We start from the raw sequence: 15,375 nt of genomic DNA on the forward strand, positions 1-15,375 counted from the left end.
TCGATTACTTAAGAGTTTTTATCTTATCTAGTTTGTTTAAAGTTTTTTATTTTATAGTCTTTTTATGGCATTCAGTATGGATGGCAAAGTAAGAGTTTAATTGTTCAGGGAAACTTGTGTCCTTAATGTGTAAATGACAATAAATGCTTTGAATCTTGAATGTTGTGGCAAAGTGGCCTGGCTCAGTCCATGGCTCTCATGTCTTTCGGACCTCTGAAGTTCATTAGCAACTATCACAAGGTGAGCCACACAACCTCCATTAATAATCCCTTTTAAAATCATGTCTGTTTCAAGAATGTAACTACTTATGAGGTTGTGATGATGACATTTTGTATGAACTCACTGGTGTATTGCTGGTGGACAGAGGGTATGCCTGCCAGCCTTTTCTCCTGACGCCATTTGCCGACCATGAGAAAGCACAACAGGCATATAATAACACCCATGTCAGGACAAGGTTAAGAACAGAAGTTATGTTTGGCCTCCTGAAAGCACACTGTCAATGTCTTCATCACTGAAGATAACATGGTTAAGATGGCGGTGCGTATGGCTGCAGGGAATACAAGTGGCCGAAATGAGTTTTCTCCGCAGGGTGGCCGGGCTCTCCCTTAGAGATAGGGTGAGAAATTCGGTGATCCGGGAGGGGCTCAGAGTAGAGCCGCTGCTCCTCCACATCGAGAGGAGCCAGATGAGGTGGCTTAGGGCACCTGGTCAGGATGCCTCCTGCCTCCTCTCGGCTGGCCTGGGAACGCTTCAGGATCCCTCCGGATGAGCTGGGGAATGTGGCCGGGGAGAGGGAAGTCTGAGTTTCCCTGCTTAGGCAGCTACCCCCGCGACTCTACTCCGGATAAAAGAGAGAGAGAGAGAGAGAGAGAGAGAGAGAGAGAGAGAAAGAGAGAGATGGATGGACGGATGGATGTCTTACTTGACCAGGTAATGGTCAAGTAATGGTAATGGTCAATGGTGGGTAACGAAAAGAGACCAGAGTGTGTTGTATGTCTCACAATATTACTATCTGACAGTACAAAGCCAAACAAGTTACAACCCTACTTGGAGACTTCTCATCCTGAAAACGAAGAAAAACCTGTTAATAACTTTAGAAACAAACTACTGAACTGTCATATGAGTTGTTTTACTAAAGCAGCATTTGTCTCATCAAAAGCTCAACTCACCTAAAGTAGTTTGCAGAGTTGCAGGACATCAAATCCACCCTCCCCCTGCCACTACCTGTTCCAGTGTGCATACAGGACCAACTGGTCCACTGAAGATGCCATCTCAGCTGCTCTCCACCCAGCCCTCACCCATCTGGACTCCAAAGACTCATGTGCAATTGCCATTTCTGGATTTCAGTTCAGCATTTAACACAACCATCCCCTGGCAGCTGATACACAAGATGGATCAACTGGGATTTAACACCTCGATCTGCAACTGGATTCTGGACTTCTTATCAAAAAGGCCACAAAATATCTGGGCTGGAGGCAAGACATTGAGGACCATCACACTGAGCACAGAAGCCCCACAGCAGTGTGTGCTCAGCTGTCTGCTCTTCACCCTGCTGAGTCACGACTGCGTGCCAAGCTACAACACCAACCACATTATTAAGTTTGCGGATGACACAATTTTGTTAGGCCTCCTCACCAACAACAACGACGCCAACTACAGGAACGAGGTGAGCCAGCTGGTGCTGTGGTGCAATGACGATAACCTCTTCCTCAATGTGGGAAAGACCAAAAAAATTGTCATTGACCTAAGGAGAAGGCCCTTACTGCATTCTCCACTGTCCATTAATGCCCAGTGATGCCTCTACTTTCTCCGCAATTAAAAAAAGCACAAGTTACCCTTCCAATCATGCTCTCCTTCTACCGGTGCACCACTGAGAGCATCATCACTGGCTGGAACATGGTGTGGTATGGAAGCTGCATCCCCTCCTTCAAAAAGACCCTGCAACGCATAGTGAAGGCAGCCACCAAGGTCACTGGTGTCTCTCTACCCCCCATCTCATACATTTTCCATACCTTCCTCACCCGCAAAGCCATTAGGATTGTTGGGGATCCCTCACCCTCCCACTTCAGCCTCCTGCCCTCAGGAAAAAGGTCAGTCCCGACTCCCGCAGCATCTGGTCTGGACCTGCTCCACAAGACTATCAAACAGCTTTATCCACCAGGCTGTCAGGATGCTGAACTCTATTCACTACCTTCCCCATCTGCCCCCTCCCTCTGGACTGTAAACATTATACTTCCCAACACTTAACTGTCTTCCACTGCCACTATATTTTATTTATTTTTAATGTAATTTTTATTGCCTTACTTAATTTGGCGTTTAAATTATTTTGGTGAGAGAGAACAGCATCTCAATTCCTCTGTATGTTTTGACATATGGTAAATTGACAATAAAAGTTTTTGAATCTCATATAAGAGTCAGCCCAGGCAGGACATGGGACATGGCCTGTGTTGTCCTCCACAATGTGGCCTGCCTGAGGAAGGAGTGCCACCAAAAATGGACTGGGGCAATGCTGCCATCTGCCTGGATGAGGACAGTGGTCTTAAATTATTTTAGTTAATATGCATGCTTTCAATTTAAGTTAAAAATTACCTGGAGTGGCAGAAGAATTAGTGTAATGGTTAATTTAATTGCCACTATTATGTGTGTGCTGTATACTGTGTGTATACAGGCCTGCAGGGAGGCTACTGCATCTATTTATTTGTCTGTTCATTTATTGTGTGGATCTGTCCTGCATTTATTTCACCGTGCAGACATGAGGGGTGTATTATATACACACCTTTGAGAATGTCTGTTCTTCTGTTCTATGATATGCCTGGATGCCATGCTTTCTATTTTGCAGAGCACTGTGTGACTTTAGTTTTGAATGGAGCTCATGGTCACTGTCATAACACATTTTCCATTATCCATTATCCTGCTGATGACCAACATATACCGGCTTAATCTTTCTTCTGTGAAACCCTTCTGTGATTTAAGAATATCGATAAGCTTCTGCATATAAGCATAACTCCTATCAAATTAGCTAGTAAAACCTGTCCTCTCAAAAAACACTTAAGCAAATAAAAATATTAAAAAATAAAATCTGATTTATTAGGGACTTAGTGGCCCAGTTGCTAAATCCGTACTTAATCTATTTATAAAGCAATATTTGTTATTTTGAATAAAAAGAAAAATATGAATAAGACAACATGGACAAAACTGCTAATTTAACCACTTAGGTGCTAAAATGTTAATAACAAATTGATAAAGCAAAGTTTTTAATGCCATTAATAGCGTTTAAATACAAAGCTTGCTCTACAGTCTTACATTTAAACGCAGGATAAAATAGCAAGTTTGGGTAATTGTTGCTCAGGGCGCCATAAAAACCTTCAAACCACAACAGCAGACGCCTATCACATGTGTCCATGGCGGGATATTTAAGCTTTATAACACAAACTACCTGCCAAGAGACAAGGACAAACATAGAGAGAGATAAAAAAATAATAATAATCGGATTATTGTACTTACAGTCGATGTCCACTGTCATGAAGATCTTGAACTTTGTTCTCTAAAGTCGTCTTCTTTCTTGCTTACTTAATACTTTTAAAAAACTATCGGTGTTTTTACTTAAAATATGCTGAAAACTTTTATTTAGAGATAATTTTATTGTCTGCAGTCAGCGTGGACGCCCTTCAATATGATTTTCAAACACATCTTCGCTGAGTCTTGTACATGTCCGTCTCTAAATGTTTGAGCTTTTAATCAACTTTCACCTGGCGTCTGTTTTTTATGGCTGCAGTACACAATTTGACCACCGTCGTAAGATAACACTAAGTAGCCGTTACAACACAGAGGGGCGCTGTTTCGCTCATTTCAAATCAATGTAATGATACACGAACAGATGAATAGACAAACAAATAAATGTGGAAGACTTTGCTTGAAAAAAAATATTTCAAAATAAATATTACCAACTGATAACTTAAATTTTGTCTCAAGGAAAAAAATTACAACAAAATACATTAACAACTCACATCAGCACATTGACATTGAGAAGTAAATTTTACAACATATCAGAGCCAAAATCAGACTTATAAATGTTTTATTGTCATTGCATAAAGGAAGTACAATGAGATTTGCTGTGTACACATAAAATATGTAAGAAATGTTAACACACATACATACCCTCTATGGATCAATGAATACTTCAGCATATGCAATGTTTATTTGCCTTGTTGACCACTTCACTCAACACACTTCTCAGTCTCTACAGTCTTATGGGCATTTTTTTTTTTGTTGCTTACAAGCTACAGAGTGCTTTATATTTATTTTTTTGTAACAAATTCTTGTTCTCTTAAAAACATTTGTGGCTCAGAGACTGAGAATTTAGCAGTGACCTAGAGAGAAAAATTGTTGTGCATAAACTATTGTTCATGCTTGCTGAACAAGATCCCTGCAGCCCCCTCAGCCATCTGCTAACTACAAGTCTTTGAGGCTTTGATTGTACTATATTGTATTTGATTGTATTATGTGTCAGGACATAGATGAGAGTGACAAAGACATGACGAGACAAGAGAACAGATGGAGTAAAGTTTCTGCACAATTTCCTTCATTTAGACATGATGCCAAGGCTGAAGGTGATTGAAAATGTGTAGGAAGAAGAGAAGGAGTTAATCACAGCGCCATAATGTCAAACAAAATAAAATATGGCTAAAATGTTAAAACCTTCCTTGTTTGGGAAATGTGTGCATCCATCCTGAAAACATTCCCCTTTAAGGGCCAACGAGAAAGCTATCTGTATGGACAAAGGAGTATGCTAGAAAAACAATGTGTAGCCTACTGACTCCTAAACAATCAGTAGCAAATAACCGCAATTTCACAGCTAATTCGTAGATTTCACGTGTGGACGCCTCCATCACCTCCCTCCATTTAATACTGTGAATAGAGGCATGCGCTGCCATTACAACCAGAAGACCAAACTGTGTGTGGAGGTCTCAGGGTACAATGATTTTAGCCTAGTCTGGATTTTAGATTTGCTAGCCACAGACAAGTGCAGGAATACACACACACTTGTCAAAATGATTACAGTCAAAGCTTATTGTTAATTAGCGATCAAATAAAACATTTTCAGCCTGTTGGAGGAGGAAAGCATTTGGTCATGCTGATGCTAGTTACTGTAATGGGGTTGCCTGAGCACAGCACAAAGACTTTAAGTTAGTTGGTGTTAATGCCTGTATAATGGTTGTCTTCACTGCAGATGGTCAGAAACTCAACATGGTGCAAAAAGTTGCTAAGCTGACTATCAGTGTGCTATCATTGTCAGTTAAGTCAAGCTATGGCTAAAGCTCAACTAGGCCATTTCATTGGACTACGTTCCTCATCCCAGTATAGAAGAACTAAGTATGTAATTAGCAATATGCCAACTATACAGCTGATTTACAGTTTAGCTACATGAGTCAGTACATTTCCTCTTTTTATTTAAGATAGGGTTAGGCATCTGTTATTTACAAGTCAAAGGCCGGATCTGTTTAGCATTCGCAAAACACCTCCACTAGTTTAGGTGTGATCAAGCATTTTCCTGCAGGAGTAATTTGACTCATAACTGCATTTTAATCTGACTTTAGTGGGCCGTTGTTCCTTGTCCCCTGCTCCATGGCCACTGGGGCTCTGGCTGAGGGCCTCCCTCTGCTGTCTCCTAAGTGGGTGCCTTGTCATTCATGTGGTTGGCTGCCTGGTTCTGTGCTCTGAGTGACTGCTGGTTGCCCGAGTATTGAGGCTCGCTTTCTTCGACTTCTGATTCTATGAGGGGGCACAGCTGCATTCACACGATTACATTTGTTAATAAACACAACTCATTTCCTATATTTTGCTGATTCATTCACTCAAAGCTCTAAGATAGTAACATACTGGGGCCTTTAGGAGGGGAGAGTTTTAGGGAATTGGCTAAATTTTTTACACACAGTAACAACTGTCTATTTTACTTTTATGGGAAAAGGGGATGCACTGCAAGGTCTGTACCTCTGAAGATTTGTAAAACATCTCTTTTTTGCTTCATTCTTACAATGGCTAAATGTAAAAAGAATCATTTTATGGAAAGTTTATGCTGGTTCCCAGTGTCTCCACTGCTTGCATGACATATAACTTGCTAATCAACAAAGACCTGCTGCAGTATTACTTCTGGAAAAATAGCCGTTTCCACATAGTCACATGCTTTCTGCCGATTTAAGTAAGCCACCTGCTTCAACTTTCAGCAAGATGGCAAATGATCATGCTCCTTAAAATAAGACGCTGTTTCTTAGACCCTTATGTAGTCCATGATCCATGAAAAAAAGGGGGCATTTTACCTATGCAAAATAGAGGGTAGGGCAGGGCCAAGGGGAAGAAGGATTACTGACTACTGAAACAGTCACCTGTTGCTGCAGAGTAGCTACAGAGATAAGCGTGGCTCTTCATGTGAAAAATAAGAAACAATTCTTTGACTTTAATTGAGTTTAATCCAGATGTATTTGCCGGTCTTGTTGCCGTTTATGTGAACCTGCTAAAAGTACTTAGTATTTTAATACTCTGGGGGGGTGGAGGGTAAATTCATCATTAGCACACACTAATGTGCTTCAAGCAATTCAACCCCAAGCAGTCAAAGATAAAAAAGAGGTGATGAAGAGGTTGGAAAGGACTTGGTTACACTTTAAATTACACCACCCACATTTCTATATTTTTTAGAATTTGTACTAAGCGATGCACCATAAAAATGAATAGCAAGGAAGACGCACAACATATTTGGAAATCTGAGTTTTGGGATGTTAGAGTTGATGAAACAGGCGGTAAATGACAAGCTGTTCTGCTCTCATTTAGAAAATGAGTGAATGCATCAATGCGTTAGAACTTGTGGAAAAACATTAATGAATGCCAAGAGTAGGGAAGGTATAGAAAACAAAATGAAAAAGCACTACCATGTTTTACTATTTACTTTTCTTCCGTTTATTTATCTCCCTCTTCCCCAGATTTCACCTCCGACAGCCTTGCCCTAGATATTTCTCCATCCTTGTCAGACACACTCTCGGGTCTCATCTGCTGCCAGATGTGGAGGAGAGGACGTGGAGATCAGCGCAGATGAGAAGTGAAAAGGATGACGGGAAACCAATCTATCCAAAACCTTCATCTTAATCTTTTTTGACGTCAGATGGTGCAGACAGTAGCCCTGAAGCAACTAACATTTGGTTAAATTTCTTTTAACCATTTCTTCCAGCACAGCCTGTTATTTATTTTGCATATTTATGCACAGGTTGGACAGACACACAAGCTCTGCACCTTTTTGTGAGCATTGCAATGTAAAACTCTTCAGGTGTGCTCAACTCATAGTTTTAAAAGCTTCAAGAATGTCTAAAACAGGGGTGTCCAAGTCCAGTCCTCGAGATCTACTATCCTGGAACTTCTAGATGCAACCCTTCCCCAATAAACCTGAATCAAATGGCTCAATTCCCTCATCCGCATGTCATTCAGCCCCGCAGACGCCTGCAAACATGCCATTCATTTGATTCAGGTGTATTGGGGAGAGGTTGCATCTACAAGTTGCAGGATAGTAGACCTTGAGAACTGGACTTGGGCCCCCCTGGTCTAAAACATATAAAATACTTTACCGCACCCTTGTGGTTGTTGCAGGCAGCACAACCCCAAACAAAATAAAACATTACACTTCATTCACATTTCAACTTCTGGCCTTTATTTCAAGCAAATGTACAATTGTTTGCTGTTGATAGCTAAAGAAAAATTGGCAAAAATCCACAAGTAAATTTTGATACGACTCTGTTAAAAACTGTATACAAAAACACCCCAAAACTGTACATTAATTAACATAACTATATATATTGTTCATAGATATATATGCGATGTATCTGTATGTACAGTGATTTATAGATGCAGATTTATGGTTATGAGAAATGTAGTTTACTATACAATAATATATTGTAAAAGAGAAACAATAACATTCTGTTTGAAGGCTGTCAGTTTTACAAGTCTTGAAGGATCTGGACAGACAGGACAAGAGAGACCGTTACAGTAAGACCTTTTAAATCCATCGTTAATGGCTTCGAAAGTTTCTACAGCAAAGTGTTGCTCTTCACATAAGACCATTCAGTGCAGATGTGTATCAGCTGATAACACAGGGATCTCTTTTTGCTGTTTTTTTTAAAGCTATGCACACATACATAAATACAGATGTGTCCAGTGTTTTGTTTTGTTTGTCACGACCCAGTTTGGTTTACTGAAATACTCTTCTAGATAAATAAGACACACATTAAATAATGTCTCCAAAAGGTTGTTAAAAAAGTGTAACAGTCTCTAACATATGTGCAAAGAGCACTACAGTACCTGTCAATATTTCTTTATTCTTTCATTTTGAGAGGACTTTGAAAGTTTTTTTTCACGTTTTTAATTCCTGACCTGAACACGTGAAATAGGATTATTTCTACCATAGAGGATATGTAATATAAACTTATGAGTAAAAAAATTTATGTTTGGTTGATAATTACTCTGCTTGAATATTACCAGAAGTTGCTGTATTATACATTGTTGGAAAGTCTTATTAGATGAGGCTCCAGAACATGATAGATGACATTTTTATGTAGCACAGTGCTTCAAGGCTGCGGTTGTTGCAGTCATTCAACAGATGAGGCAATATTCAAACAGTCGGATGATATTCACGGCTTCTCTGAGCAACACAGGAAAACTGTCAGAGCTTCCATATACTGGCTTATTAAAAATGTCAGGTCTATGATCCAACTCTGACATAAAAGCTTCCCTGCTGTAGATTCTCAGTCTGGTATTTCTACAACATTACCCTCTTTGTGGCTGTTGTGTTTGAGGATTTTATAGTCAACTGTTTTGATTTGACAGTCGACATTTAAATTCTCAAAGCCCAATTTGAATTCAGACATGAAATTTAAAAACAGTTAAAAGTTTTTCTACATTTTCTCCCGGTAGATATTTTATTTGTCCAAGTTCTTTTTGATTTGCAGTGCTCAAGGCAACAATATAGTTATTTCCAAGGGTCAATCTGTAACACATGGACTTCATTGCAGAAAACAGAACTAAAGGAGCTCATTCGCTTTTACTGTTCATTTCAAATAAATGTTAACACCATAATTGTAAGTTTGGGATGGTAAGAAAATCCCAGTTTGTAACAGTGATCGACTATTAACTGAAAACAGTAAAAAACATCTCAGAGACAGATGCCCTCATGGACATACGGGTATATAAAACACTTGCAATTAAAACAAGAATAATAAAAAAATTTAACATACCTCATTGAATGTTTTGGTGCAAGTGGTAATTTGTTTACTGATTGTGCAGTTCTGTTTGTTCAGACAGTATAACCTGCACAAAAAAGTGGATTTTACATTCACCTTTTTTACTAATATATCCATTCTCTCCATTCTCACTCCTTAGCTGTGCATCCGGACATCCATCTCCATAGAGTTTCTGTACCATCTAAGTGCCCACTAGCAGTAGTAAATTCATCATAAAGCAAGCCTCAGTACGAACATGTATACATTTCACAAACTAACACAAGGCACCTAATGTAAAACAGCTAAAAGTATCTCTACCGTAGCAGCAACAAGGCTTTGGTTCATTTAAGTGCTATTCAAACATTTCTGTTCTCACAATGGATAGAGATGGATTCATGGAGGGATGGCAGAGAAGATGCAGGAGGGGGTGATGGTGGTGATGATGAGACAGGCCGAGGTGACGGTAGCAGAGGGAGGAAACCTTCCACGCCACTTCAGCAGAGGGAGAATGGGAGAAAGAGAGAGAGAGAGCTAGGAAGAGAGAGAGAGAGGACAAGTGTTGAAAAAGTAAAGGGTGAAAATTCAGACTGCACCGTGAAGGTCTCCCTGTCAGCGTATAAACACATGTAACATCAACACAAGGCTTTTAAAAGCACATGCAAAAAGAATACATATATATATATATATATATATATATATATATATATATATATATATATATATATATACACACACATACACAGACAGAACACCAGTTTTTTGCCATTTTTTTAATTAAACAGATCAATTATAATTCTTTTTTTTTAACTAATAAAGTCAAATTTTTAAATTTGGTTTACTTACATCCCTTAATAGCTGTAGGACTAGCACAGATGGAGCTAGTCAGGTGTCTGTTAATAATTTGGTTTCATATAAAGCAGGTATGACATTTTAGACCTCATGATTGTTAGCAGAAGTGAATAAAACACTAATACATAAATAAACAAACTGCACGTTTGAATCCTTATAAATATGCTTGTTTTAGGCAGATTATTTTGATAAAAATGATGGTTGTGAAGATGATTATGGGGAGTGGTGGCCTAGTGGTTACAGAGGTGGGCTTGGGTCAAGTCCCCAGGCTGGCAAGATATACTGACAAAGATTTCATTTTCATCTCATATTTAAGATGATTTTTGGATAGTTAAATTATAGATGTTTTTTTCTTTTTGTTAATAACAGAATAAAACAAAACCCTAGTCTTATAGGGTTATTTTTTTGGAAAGTGACAGATCAACGCTTGTCCTTGTTATGTAATCAATCAGTAAGATAATCTCAGAACGCTTTCTTAAATTAAGGCATTACGCAGTCTGGGGCACTTAGAAAAGCTGAGATCTCAAAAAGCACTGAGATCAGATGTTCATTTTAAGGTGCTTTGATAAAAAGGAACACAATCAGGCTTCTTATTTTGTCCAACTTAAAGGCGTTCAATACATTCTGTATTCAGTCTGTTGACTGTTTTCTTCCTACAAGCCCCATATTGATTAAGTTAACTCAGAGTATGCCTCTGGTGTTGTCTAGGAGGTTACGTTGTCTTTTTCTTTGGTGAATATTTCAGTGTATAACAATGTGGTTTTCATAAGGCCACATGAAGAGAATAGGAACATTCCTATTAAGAACAATTACTAAACAATGATACGTATAAACTGGAAGTTAAAGAAGATATAACACAAACACTAATGTGACCCTCTAGTTTTCAAACACATCTATCCCACCAAACACTCTACTCTACCTAAAGGTGCTAGGAAAGCTTTAAAGTGTTGGAATAGAGCTCAAATGGGTCTTTTTTCTCTTTTAGTACATTATAAACAGTAACTGTCAAACAGGAAAAAGGACCAGCTGGCTTTTCCAACACTCAGGCTTTCCTCCTGTACTACAAGCATCCTTACAATGCTGTAGGATCTGAGCGCAGAGTCCTACGGAGTGTTTCTGGATAAAATGTTTGCACACAGGCAACACCAGTTAGTCCTATAAAGAAGCAGGTCAGACAGAGAGAAGAGACAGAGAGATGGAAGGAGTTAAAGACAAGAAAATGTTTTGGGCAGAGAGACTGAGAACAGTCATCACCATCATCATCATCATCTCCACAATTCCAGTCTAAACACATCATGATCATTACCATAAACATAAAAAATAATAACTGAAGTACACTTTAGCTGCCACTGAAGGCAGAAAAATGTAAAGGACTAGTGCACATATTGTATTGTGAAATCACAGTTTGTTGTGACATCAACACACTGAGCCCTTTTCAAGCTGTGGTGGCGACTGAGGCTTTCTGGCTGGATTCCTTTGCAGATCTATCCCATAGTGCTTTGTGCCACACTTCACTGGCAAGTTAGGAACACTGTAGTCACCCAGCATGAATTACCGCCTCCAGCAATGGAAAGCACCCAGTAACATCTGGGTAAGTTTACTTGCACCCAATATACCTGAATCCTTTTGTTCAGTTCAGCTCCACGTGGATGTTTGATTTCATATCAGATTATGAGTACACAAAAACCAAAATGTAACTAGTTAAACTGAGGTCTCAGGCCCAGCCCCGCCGTTAGCATTCGAGTGGCGGGAGCCATCTGCAAATCTGAAGAGGGGAGTGAAAGTGCAGTAGTCTGGTGCTCTTTGCCATCGCGTCAACATGACTTTCTTGTTATAGGTTTCAGACCTTCGAGGGTTCTGGGCGTTTCTTTGGTTTTCAGAGCCTCGCCTGTGGGTGCCGGACCTGGGTGGGGCGTGGAGAGACGCCAAAGGGGTAAACTCCGAAAGTTGGCCCTTGTAGAGCTTATCAGCATTCTGTGTAAGTGTAAAGAAGGAGGGGAAAAAACAGGGAGAAAAGAGAATAGAAAGTAAAAATATAAGGAAACACGAGAGTGATGCGAACGGCTCTCAGGGAGCAGATGAAGGTGACACTGTTGTCCCAGCTGGCCAGAGTTAAAAATGTCGAAGGGTAATCCTTATGATAAAGCATGCAGTGATATTTTAAACTCTTTCCAACAGTACTAGAAGTCTGTGTTCTTCACATAACCCAGATCTCACCCACATTTAAAGGAAGATGAAATTTGACCCTACCCTGGGGCTTAATGGGATAAAAAAAAAAAAAGCCACGTATCATGAATTTGAAATTAAGTCCACATTAAAATATAATTTTATCTTTGTAACTGGCCAACTGCGATGATACAGCCTCATCCTCACAGTTCACAAAGCAACTCAGACATGTTAAATATGCAAAACAGAGGTAAAAATATCCATAACACCCAACATTTTTTCAACAGAAATAAACCATGCATATGTAAACATGAACATGCACGAACACCCGACCCCTCTCGTGATGGCTTCTGTTTCTGCCGCCACTAGATGGCAGCAAATCTCCATGTCAGCATCACCAGCCAGATAGCAGGTATCATACAGGTAACACCTCACAGTCCATCCGTTAGTTAAAAATCCCAAACTCAAATCCATGAAACTGTACACCCTGGTTAGGTTAATCCATCATCACACACAGAAGCAAGGTGTGTGCGTTACCGTGCTGAAGCCTTTTAGGCTTCTGTGACAGCTACTCCATCTAGTAAGGAGTCAGAATTCTGGGAAGCCAGGGCCCTCTCAAACCTTTTCATATTCCTCACATGCTGTGGACACACACGCAAACACACATATACCTTTGGAGAGAAGCAGACTTGGCAAAAAGACCATCCTTTATGTTAAAAGACCTTGTTTTTTTTTTTAAAAAAAAAACATGAAGACCACAATTTCATGAAATGAACACATACTGATGTACAGGCATGCACTCACCCAAGGAAATAACCTCATGCAAATCAACATAAAAGGACAAGAGAGGAAAATACAGGGGAAGAGGGATTCTATATAACAAGACAGTAGGAAAGGCAGAGGGTCACCTCCAGAGGGGGCTGGTTAGAAACTGATTCTGCTGGAGGTCTGAGACAGCATAAATATGGTGGAAGGCTCGGATGCAAGGCACCGACGCTTATTCTGCCACAGAGGAGAACCAGAGGTGGGAGGAATGGCATAGAGGAGGAGGAAGAGGAACAAAGAGGCCAGAGGGTAAACAAGGAGAGGAAAGAGTTAAAGTTCTGAAATTCAGTCTGATTTTTCAAAACACAACATGAGAGTAAAAGCATGAAGTTATGAAGCTTTTCAACAGATACTACAATTTACAAGGAGTCTCCAACTGGTTGTGTCAAATGATCAGAAATAGCTCCACAGCTTTCAGGAGTTTGGTTATTAGCTCAAAAAACCACAGTAATTAGAAGGTAAAAAGAAGCAGCTAAAAAATGGAGTGAGATATTTTTAAAGAAGACATTTAAACTTCATTTAAACAAAAAAAAAATCATAATAAATTGGAAACATTCATGTTTTACACAATATTTTGGAAATTTTAATGCATGTTTAACCACTGTAACCTTATAATGAGCGCTTCTAGCAGAACAGCCCTCAAATTATGCATCAGTGACATGATTCTTATTTTTCATTTATAAAATATTTGGAGTCTTAATAAGAGAGAAATGAAGGACCACTGCACACAGGTGGAGAGGCTTACTGACTTACATCCAACAAAGCAGGGACGTAGCCAAAGCCAGCGTACATCTGCTGGACCGCAGCCATCAGTAAGACATGTCATCACAGTTAACGGTACATATATTGTGCAAACATCAGTAGATTGGAGGGAAATCACTTAAAAACAGGGAGGCTTTAGCACTTCTATAAAGATTTTTGTTTCTTTTTGCATATCTAAAACACAACGAGTAGTTTTGAAAGTGGGAGTTTACAAGATCTAAACACTCACCTCCTTAGAAAAATAACACCTTTTCTGTTACACAGATAATTATAACATCACCATGCATTTCTACTTGTGATGTACCCACCTGTATCCGTTCAGTAGTGGTAGGCCACAGTGCTCTCCAGATCACCTTCTTCACCACATCTGGTAGCAAACTGGCTGTTATTAGAAGGATAATACTGAGCCAGGCTGGACCGCTAGACAGCATCTGCATGAACACATAGTACATCCTCTGGTAGTTGAGGAAAGGCCTAAAGAAGAGGACAGAACATTAACAATTAATCTAGTGTTTGATGGAAATAAAATAATATTTCTGAGATATTTCTTTAAATCATACCAGATAATTCCACCCCACAGCAAAGAGAACAACACAAAGAACACCAGAGAGCCCCAGATGACAAAATGATTGATCCACGTCCAGTAATGAGTATCTAGAACCAACTAGAAGGCAAACACAAGACCAGTAAAATGTTTAATTGCATTGGCGACTTTAATGAAACTTGAAACTTAAACCAGTGGCATCTGTACAGGCTGCATGTGTGTGTCAGTATCAAAGTGTGAGGTTACCTTGAATGTAACGGTGAAGACTAGAACGGTGAAGACGAGAGTCCCAAATGTCCAGTTTCCAAACATCTGTAGAGAACAAGTGCAGATAGCTGCTGTTTATTAATCATAATTATGCACTTTGAATTAAACTTCACTCTGAATGACTCACAGAGGGTCAAATCTGCAAGTATTCATTAGCTGAAAAGATCTGAACGTATTCCAAAGTAAACTTCAGTAAATGTTTAAATACTTCTAGTATACCTGCATGACTAGAACTGAAAAGCTGTTAAGAGAAACTTAAGTGCTCATTTTCAATGAGGAATCAATCAATCCAACAGATGGCAGGGTACTCAGCAGATTTTCACATGACTGATGGAGGCAAGTGGGATGAGTCTAACTAAATACTTTAAGTAATACCTTTACTGTTCTTCTTCAAAGGAAACATTATTAAACAAACATTTGATGATTAAAAAATGTTAAAGGATCAAAATGAAAGCAGAGCAACATACTACAGGTTGTATGGAGAAGTTTTCCTTTTCTTTACAGCACAAAACAGGACAAATGATGGTGATATTACCATATTGTAACTTTAACACTAAAAGCATCCTGTTAAAATCAAACAAGCTCAATTTAAAAAACTAAGGAGGAATTCTGCTCTTTGTCACTGCAGGCGTCTCAGACAGTGACATAACAGAGACTTTGAAAATATCTTTAACGTACTTATAAAGACCCTGACTAATAATATTT

The 15,375-nt window shown here is 39.3% G+C and overlaps 1 protein-coding gene across 3 annotated transcripts in view; it reads right to left on the reverse strand.

The window, feature by feature from the left end:
- Nucleotides 1–9,993: 9,993 nt before the first annotated feature.
- The window catches only part of atp11a (ATPase phospholipid transporting 11A), a 41,781-nt gene continuing 36,399 nt past the window's right edge, over nucleotides 9,994–15,375 (reverse strand). For 2 of the 3 annotated variants that reach the window (XM_041979099.1, XM_041979098.1), the window contains 4 exons: nucleotides 14,650–14,715; nucleotides 14,420–14,523; nucleotides 14,168–14,333; nucleotides 9,994–12,080 (listed from right to left, as the gene is read on the reverse strand). In XM_041979099.1, coding sequence (XP_041835033.1) covers nucleotides 11,808–12,080; nucleotides 14,168–14,333; nucleotides 14,420–14,523; nucleotides 14,650–14,715 — 609 coding nt within the window. In that variant the 3' untranslated portion in view covers nucleotides 9,994–11,807. Of the gene's footprint in view, nucleotides 12,081–13,180; nucleotides 13,275–14,167; nucleotides 14,334–14,419; nucleotides 14,524–14,649; nucleotides 14,716–15,375 lie in introns of all 3 variants that reach the window. The other variant, XM_041979100.1, reaches the window with a different exon arrangement.

This window comes from Melanotaenia boesemani, chromosome 24, assembly GCF_017639745.1.
Source record: "Melanotaenia boesemani isolate fMelBoe1 chromosome 24, fMelBoe1.pri, whole genome shotgun sequence".
Classification (NCBI taxonomy): domain Eukaryota; kingdom Metazoa; phylum Chordata; class Actinopteri; order Atheriniformes; family Melanotaeniidae; genus Melanotaenia; species Melanotaenia boesemani.